General features: G+C 41.8%; 1 protein-coding gene across 1 annotated transcript; it reads right to left on the bottom strand.

Annotated features, from left to right (window-relative positions):
* Positions 1-1,561: 1,561 nt before the first annotated feature.
* Positions 1,562-7,115, bottom strand: LOC146254635 (NACHT, LRR and PYD domains-containing protein 12-like). Its single transcript, XM_084675820.1, has 9 exons — positions 6,942-7,115; positions 6,354-6,569; positions 5,909-5,954; positions 5,594-5,816; positions 3,625-5,398; positions 2,858-3,025; positions 2,428-2,601; positions 1,989-2,156; positions 1,562-1,739 (listed from the first exon to the last, which is right to left on the bottom strand). The coding sequence occupies exons 1-9, from the start codon at positions 7,106-7,108 to the stop codon at positions 1,562-1,564; spliced, it is 3,114 nt and encodes a 1,037-aa protein (XP_084531946.1). The 5' UTR covers positions 7,109-7,115.
* Positions 7,116-8,172: the final 1,057 nt, after the last annotated feature.

The following is an 8,172-nucleotide window of genomic DNA, read 5'->3' as shown; positions in this document are numbered from 1 at the left end:
CAATCAACGATAAAAAATCAGAGAACTCATGGATAAAGTCCTTATTGTATTTTGGGGGTCTATACACAAGTACACAAGTGCACAAAGCAGCGAGCTGGCCAGTTCAACTTTGAATACTTGCACCTCAAAGCTTGAGTTCTTGCCAACCGGCAATAATCAGCATTTAAAAAGATTTTTGTTAAACAGCCGCTTAGCTAAAACAATCAAATCAACACCAATATGTCCACACTATATACAGTTCCATCTTCATTAACATCTATGTGACTAGATGTGTGTGTGTGTGAGGTCATGATCACACACCATCCTGCCTTCCAGTTGTGTGCTAAGAGAAGTGAGACTTCTATGAAGGGAAACATAGTAGGCTATTCTACATGACACAGAGACACTGAGGAGTCATACTTCCAAACATGGAACCCTGGATAGAGGGGCTCAGTAAACTTGGTGTGGAACGTGTGCAGGTGTGTCAGTGTTTTATCAGAGACACTGTAGAAGGACAAAGTGCCGTCCGGCCAGTCAAGATACACTCCAACTCTGTTTGAGTATGGGTATGGGAAAGTAATTGTGGTACAGCTATTGTTGTGCCGGACTTCGTATCCGTTATCACCATGGATCAGACACCAAGACTTGTCATTGTTTCCAAACCGATAGTCTGGAAATCCTCTCCTGCTGGTTCCTCCATATGCAACAGCTATGCAGACATTTCTTCCTGTCCACTCTGCCTCCCAGTAGTGGCGCTCATGCAGACTCTCGCTACAAAGCACCTGTGACCTGAAGTCAAATCTTTCAGGGCAAGGAGAATAGCTCTGGATATTTCTCCCGAGTATCACCCTCCTGTTGTCCTCAGACAGATAAAGGTATCGCTATATAGTCTTCATGTTAAAAGTGAGCTCACATGCATCTGATGGGGGAGAACAAGACAGTGAATTAATAATCATCATTCACATCAGAATGTTTCCCTTTTTCAATTCTCTCAATTTAATCATCTCTCTCTCTTTCTCCCAACCTCTCTCTCCTTGCCCCTTAAAAGACGTCTCACTCATCTAATCTCCAACACCTGCTCTCTCTCACCCGTCTCTCCTCTCTCCACAACCTCTCTCTCTCACCCTTCTCCTTGGAAGGAAATGTGTTAAAACTCAGGTCTCGAAAGGCGTTCTTTCATTCAACATATATTTTCATCCAGGACAGCAAAGAGAAGTAAAAGCTTTATTCTTCTAATTTAGTACTCACATTTCTGAAGCCCAGGTCTGATCCAGCACTCTCCATTGGGATCTAAACTGTAGAGATAAGCAGAGGAACAATGGAACGGATCTAATACCACACAGGCATCCAGCACATCAGTTGCTGTAATGTGTTTAGATTTAAAGACAGGCTAGGTAATGTTCTCGAGAAGCACTTTTTGACATATTATCAGAAATAAAAACTTCACATACTTACAATAATCAATAAATCTAAACAACAGTAAAATGAAATCAATCAATCGATGGGCATCACAGGACTGTAATAAACACAACCAATCATTAAGGCATTAGTCATTGGAAAATGTTTTTGACGTGATCTCTCCTTACTTGAGTGTCTTCAGACTGCAGTGTGGATCCTCCAGTCCAGCAGAGAGCAGCTTCACACCTGAGTCTCCTGGATGATTGTAGTTCAAGTCCAGTTTTCTCAGGAGGGAAGGGTTGGATCTCAGAGCTGAGGCCAGAGAAGCACAGCCTTCCTCTGTGACCAGACAGCCTGACAGCCTGTAATTAATATAAATACAAGAAGATTTACAAAACCTCTGGTAGTAGGATTAAAGAATGAATGCCTGTGAGTGAAGGTAATGATGATGTTAAACAGACTGACTCCACCTAAGAGGTGAGAATGCAAGTGCATATTCCATTTCTTTGCAATGAATTCCCTCTTCAGATTCTTCTAACATACAACGACCACTCAAGTGTTAGAAGTAGGAAAACAAATGTTATGTGAGTTAGTATATGGTGTGTACAGACCTCAGTGTCTCCAGTTTGCAGTGAGGACTCCCCAGTCCACCTGAGAGCAGCTTCATGCCTGAATCCCCCAGGTTGTTGTTACTCAGGTCCAGTTCTCTCAGATCTGAGGAGGGGAGCATCGAGGCTAGCGCTTCACAGCACCGTTCTGAGAGGTTACAGTCATTCAGCCTGAATGGATGAAAATAGGAAACCAGAAGACAAAACATGTAATCCCTTTCTTGTTTTCATACCAAAACAGCCAAATAGTTAAGAAATTACAGACAAAACATACATGATTATTATGGGTTTTCTTCAAGTTATAAATGTCCTAATATAAATGTACTAACTACAATACATACCATCCCCTTAAGTTAGGAGGGTGGAAGAGAGACAGGAGACTAGAGGGAGACCTATGAAAGCTAAGTCATTGCAAAATATTTTCGACGCGATCCCTCCTTACTTGAGTGTCTCCAGTTTGCATTGTGGATCCTCCAGTCCAGCAGAGAGCAGCTTCACACCTGAGTCTCCTGGATGATTGTAGCTCAGGTCCAGTTCTCTCAGGAGGGAAGGGTTGGATCTCAGAGCTGAGGCCAGAAAAGCACAGCTTTCCTCTGTGACCAGACAGCCTGACAGCCTGTAATGATGACAAATTCAAGAAGATTTACAAATCCTCTGGTAGTAGGATTAAAGAATGACTGCCTACGATGAGTGAAGGTAAAGATGATGTGAAACAGACCGACTCAACCTAAGAGTAGAAAAATCAAGTGCATGATCCAGTTCTTTGCAATTTATTCCCTTTTCAGATTCTGCTAACATACAACAACCACTCAATAGTGTTAAAAGTAGGAAAACGAATTGTACGTGAATTAGTATATGGTTTGTTTACAGACCTCAGTGTCTCCAGTTTGCAGTGAGGACTCCCCAGTCCAGCAGAGAGCAGCTTCATGCCTGAATCCCCCAGGTTGTTGTTACTCAGGTCCAGTTCTCTCAGATCTGAGGAGGGGAGCATTGAGGCTAGCGCTTCACAGCACCGTTCTGAGAGGTTACAGTCATTCAGCCTGAATGGATGAAAATAGGAAAACAGAAGACAAAACATGTCATCCCTTTCTTGTTTTCACACTATAACAGGCAAATATTTTAGAAATTACACGGAACATACATGATTATTATGCTCTATAATTATAGTTATAGATGTCCTAATATAGATATACTAACCACAATACATACCACCCCCTAAAGTTGAACACCTTCTTGCAAAGGTATTTCTGTTTCATCTAGTATAAGCAGTAACACCTTACATTTAGTTATTATATTATGTTTATTAGCACAATTGGAAAGAAAGCTAACATGTAGCAAGAAATATAAACTAACCCTAACTTGAAATAACATTAAATTCACAAAACCTTTAATGAGCCAGTGTAGCAAACTTCCCTAATAGTCAGACACTGTAGATCTTACCCCAGGCAGCTTACCATACATTTCTTATTACAATTATTTGTATTATATTATAAATGTACCCATAAACTGTATCTCCTGGTCAAAATTAGAGACCTGGCAAACTTGAGTGTTGGCTAACTACTAATACACAGTGCTAGTGGGGTGACCGGCTTTAGAAAGTAGAAGCTTGATATCCAAATACAGATACATTAATACTTACAAAGCAATGCTACGGATTTTGACCACTGGCATCAGCCTCAAAAGACCTTCCTCTGATCTGGAGTATTTCTTCAGGTCGAATACATCCACCTTCTCTTCTGAAGTCAGCAACACAAAGACCAAAGCTGACCACTGTCTAGATGACAATTGCTTGCTTGGGAGACATCCTGGTCTCAGATAGTATTCAATTTCCTCCACTAGAGAATGATCATTCAGTTCATTCAGGCAATGAAACAGATTCATGCATTTCTCTGGCGAGGGATTTTCTCCTATTTTCATCTTGATGTACCTGACTGTTTCCTCACGGCTCGACATGGTTCTTGTCTGAGACAGAAGTCCTCGTAAGAGTGTCAGGTTGGACTCCAGTGAGAGGCCCAGGAGGAAGCGGAGGAAAAGGTCCAGGTGTCCTTTCTCACTCTGCAAGGACTTGTTCACAGCACTCTTGTAGAGCTCAATTTCAGATGTGGATGAGGTGAACTGAGGTTCAGACATGAGATTCTCATTTTTGTTAAGAAGAGACCAAAACACAAACAAAGCAGCCAGGAACTCCTGGAAGCTCAGATGGACGAAGCAGAACACCTTCTCCTGGAAGACTGGACTCTCCTCTCTGGAGATCTGTGTGAACACTCCTGAGTGCACAGAGGCATCACGGACATCAATACCGGACTCTGTCAGGTCGTCTTCATAGAAAATCAGGTTGCCTTTCTCCAGCTGTTCAAAGGCCAGTTTTCCCAGTGACAGAATACTCTGAATGCTCTCTTCATCCCAATGTGGATCTTTCTCAGTTTTCTCCTGATACTTCACTTTCTTCTGTTTGGTCTGTAACACCAGGAAGGTTGTGTACATCTCAGTCAGAGTCTTGGGTATCTCCTCTTCCTTCTCTGTTCTCAGCATGTGTTCAAGGACTGTAACAGTAATCCAAGAGAAGACTGGTATGTGGCACATGGTGTAGAGGATCCTTGATGTCTTGATGTGTGAGATGATTCTCCTGGCCAGGATATCATCACTGCATCTCTTCATGATATAGTCCTCCTTCTGTGGGTCATTGAACCCTCGTACCTCTGTCACCAGGTCAACACAATCGGAATGTATCTGATCGGCTGCTGCAGGTCGAGTCGTTATCCAGATGAGAGCAGATGGAAGCAGGTTTCCTCTGATCAGGTTTGTCAGCAGCACATCCAATGAGGTGGGCTTTGTGACATCACACCACCTCTTTTTGTAGGTTAGGGGCAGTCGACACTCATCCAGGCCATCAAAGACAAACAGAACGTTGTTCTTGTTGTAGTAGGTGATTTCCAATTCTTTTGTTTCATCAGAAAAGCGATGAAGAAGTTCGATCAGACTGAGCTCTTCTCCTTTCATCAAATTCAGCTCTCTGAATGGGAGTGTAAAGATAAACTGGATTTCCTGATTGGCTATTCCCTCAGCCCAGTCCAGGATGAACTTATGCACAGAAACAGTTTTTCCGATGCCAGCAACACCTTTTGTCAGAACGGTTCTGATGAATGTGTCTTGTCCTTCTGATGGTTTAAAGATGTTGTTGCATGTGATGGCTGTCTCTAGTCTTGCTGCTTTACTGGATGTCATCTCAATCTGTCTCACCTCGTGTACATCACTGACCCCTACACTCTCACCCTCGATGATGTAGAGCTCTGTGTAGATCTTATTGAGAAGCGTTGGGTTTCCTTGTTTAGCTAGGCCCTCATACACAGTTTGAAACTTCTTCTTCAGTTTAGATTTGAGTTTCCGTGTGAGTTTATGATGAGGATGCACCCCTGAATAAACAAAAACAGGCATACTGTATTTATCATATGCAATTTACGAATATTAAAGACATTAATGCTGAAAACATGAAGGTTATGTCCATAATCACACAATTATTGTTTGTGTTGTATTGCCAACTCCATCATAAGCCTTGATTGAGTTAAGAACTATCCAGCGGTTTACAAAGACTAAGTGAAGTCTTTTACTTTTCTCCAGTTTGTCTGCCAGCTCCTTCTGGTTCATGTTCCTCAGGACGTGCAGTGTGATCTTCAGAGCTCCCTTTCGGGCACTGCTCTCCTGCTTCTGATGTTCAGGGTCCATCACTTCCTGGTTCTCACTCTCTGAGCCTTCTGGGAAATTTGAACTCAGAATACTCTTGAACCTTTTCAACTCGTTCTTCACATATGTGATGACAGTCTCATCAAGCTCCTGAAACAGAGAATTAAAATGTTCTATACAGTTGCATAATAACAATCTCCCAATGATTATGTTTGACGTGAACAGAAACATTCAAAACACACCGTGAATACAGAGGACAGATGTTCAGACTGTGTGTCCTGCTGATATCTGTGAATAATAAAATAATAATTAAAAACTGATTTAGCACATTTGGTGGGCTGGGGGAAGGAGTGGCAACTGTGTACATCACAGTGATACATGTGTACCTTCACCTTACAACAGTCTGTCACAGATCAGTCACAGATTGATGTTTTTAAATTATTGATAGACAGTATTTGATTTTTAAGTTGACTCCCTGATCTGTAATTATATTATACTCCAGTGATTATGTTGTTCTTTTACTAAACTTTTTTTTTTCAAGTTGTAATACAAAAATGTATTTTACAACTCAATGAGCCCTACCTGGTTAACTAAAATAAAACAACATGATTAATTTTATACTTCTAAATTCTAGCCATTTGTGTCTCCTTAAAGTACAATTGAATACCAGCAGTGGACATTACCCACCCTTCCTCATTAGAAGGCCCATCTTCTGAACTGAAACGTGGAGGTGGTTCAATAGACCTGTCACTCTTCATGGACAAACAGCTGGGTACAGGTGAGGCTGGTCTCGGCTGTTCAATACTGTGTTCAGTAGGAATGTCTTTGAACACGATAGGTGGATTCATAGACTTGTTACTCTTCATGGACACACAGCTTGGTGCAGGTGATGCTGGTCTGATCCTGAAATGTATGTGGTGATCAATGAAGGGACTGCTGATTATAGACACATTATAAGCATTTTTAGGTTTAAGTTTAGGCTATGTGCTACAGGTGTATTCCCCCTTAGGAACTGCTCTTGACTAAATGGCAATGTTATTGTGCACCACAAAGTTGATCAGATTTTCGCCCCTGCATTTCCCTAACCTTGACTATGACCCGATAGTGTAAATACACACATTGTGCTCGTACTATTCATCAGCGATGCCTACTCCATGACAAACTTTACACAAACTTACCCGAGGTTGCATAAAAAATGCAATTGATAAGATCACATAGACAAGCATCCAGATAGAGAAACTCAAACACACATTAACTTGATCATTTTTTCTGTACCTTTTGGCTGTGTTCTCAGTTTCCCCAGATAAACCTCTTTTGGAGACAATGCTTCTCTTTTCTCTCTCTCCAGATAGACTCATTTCAGAGGCAGTGTCCTCCTCTCTCTCTCTAGATAGACTCATTTCAGTGGCAGTGTCGTCCTTCCTCTCTCCAGAGACACTCATTTCAGAGGCAGTGCCAATCTATGAAGAAAGTTCTACATTACTTTAAAGACTTTGACCACCGTAACACAAACCATGTAATACTGTTCACTGTTAAAACACATAGACAGAACAATTAATTTGCGACTGACTATTCCTGGAGTCAGACAACAAAACAACAGTAGAACTACGCACCTCTGATCCTTGATCTTCTACTGAACTTTCCATATGGACATTTTTTTTCTTCTATTTTACTTTCTATGTATGCAATTCGATTGACGTAGACTGGAGTCCATCTTTACTTTCGTTTCCTGCAAATCCTTAGCTTCTTGTTCCAGTTCCTACCTGCGTCCATGTGTGGACCAATAGGAAACAAGAGGAGGAGCTGAGAGTTACGAAGCTGAGAGCAAGGTGATAACGCTTGAAAAACTCCACAGTCAAATAATTCATGTTTTTGTGTGGAGTTATCCACACTGACGTCGAGTCTGCATAACGTTGAGCAAAGAAGTGTTGGAACATCTTTGGATATCAAAAAAATGATTCAAGCCCTTCCTGGATCTGTACACTACACTGCTGCCAGATAACTGGAATTCTGCAATGTGCCTTTAATGCGTGTCAGTTTGAACTTGTTATTCCTTAACATTCGATCCAGTGGCGGTCCTAGCACATTTGGCACCCCGGGGAAGGTTTTCCCCTGCTAGAAGTTCATCCATGCCGCCCCCCTCCCCAACCAAGTAAACCGTACGACAATGGTTTTGAACACACAAACGCACTACCTTTTGTTCGCCAGCAGAGGGCGCCATACACAAAAATGCAGGAAAATGCCGCCCTTCTCTTCATACCGCCCCGGGTGCCTGCCCGGTTCGCCCGTGCCTAGAACCGCCCTCGAAGGAAGTAGCCTATAAACTTGATTGTAAAATATTCTAAGCAATGGAAGCTTTGGGACACCGTAGAACGGAAATGTTTGATGCGTTGAGAGATTGGCGTTGTTGTAATGGGTTTATGTTTATTTACGTAGGCTACTGTATTTATATACGTACAGTCAATACCTTTGTAATGATTTGTGTTTTTGCCAAAAAAAAAAAAAA

Source organism: Hypomesus nipponensis, chromosome 16, assembly GCF_054491055.1.
Source record: "Hypomesus nipponensis isolate SF chromosome 16, ASM5449105v1, whole genome shotgun sequence".
Classification (NCBI taxonomy): Eukaryota; Metazoa; Chordata; class Actinopteri; order Osmeriformes; family Osmeridae; genus Hypomesus; species Hypomesus nipponensis.
Note: the sequence above shows the minus strand (reverse complement) of the source record. Positions and strands in the feature narration are given on the sequence as shown.

What these genes read in the sequence shown, in the direction of transcription:
- LOC146254635 (XM_084675820.1), bottom strand. Translation starts at nt 7,108, where the DNA reads ATGAGTGTCTCTGGAGAGAGGAAGGACGACACTGCCACTGAAATGAGT. An exon ending in GGGCCTTCTAATGAGGAAGG is followed by an intron (nt 5,955 to 6,353) that starts GTGGGTAATGTC and finishes TATTATTCACAG; the next exon opens with ATATCAGCAGGACACACAGT. An exon ending in ATCTGTCCTCTGTATTCACG is followed by an intron (nt 5,817 to 5,908) that starts GTGTGTTTTGAA and finishes TCTCTGTTTCAG; the next exon opens with GAGCTTGATGAGACTGTCAT.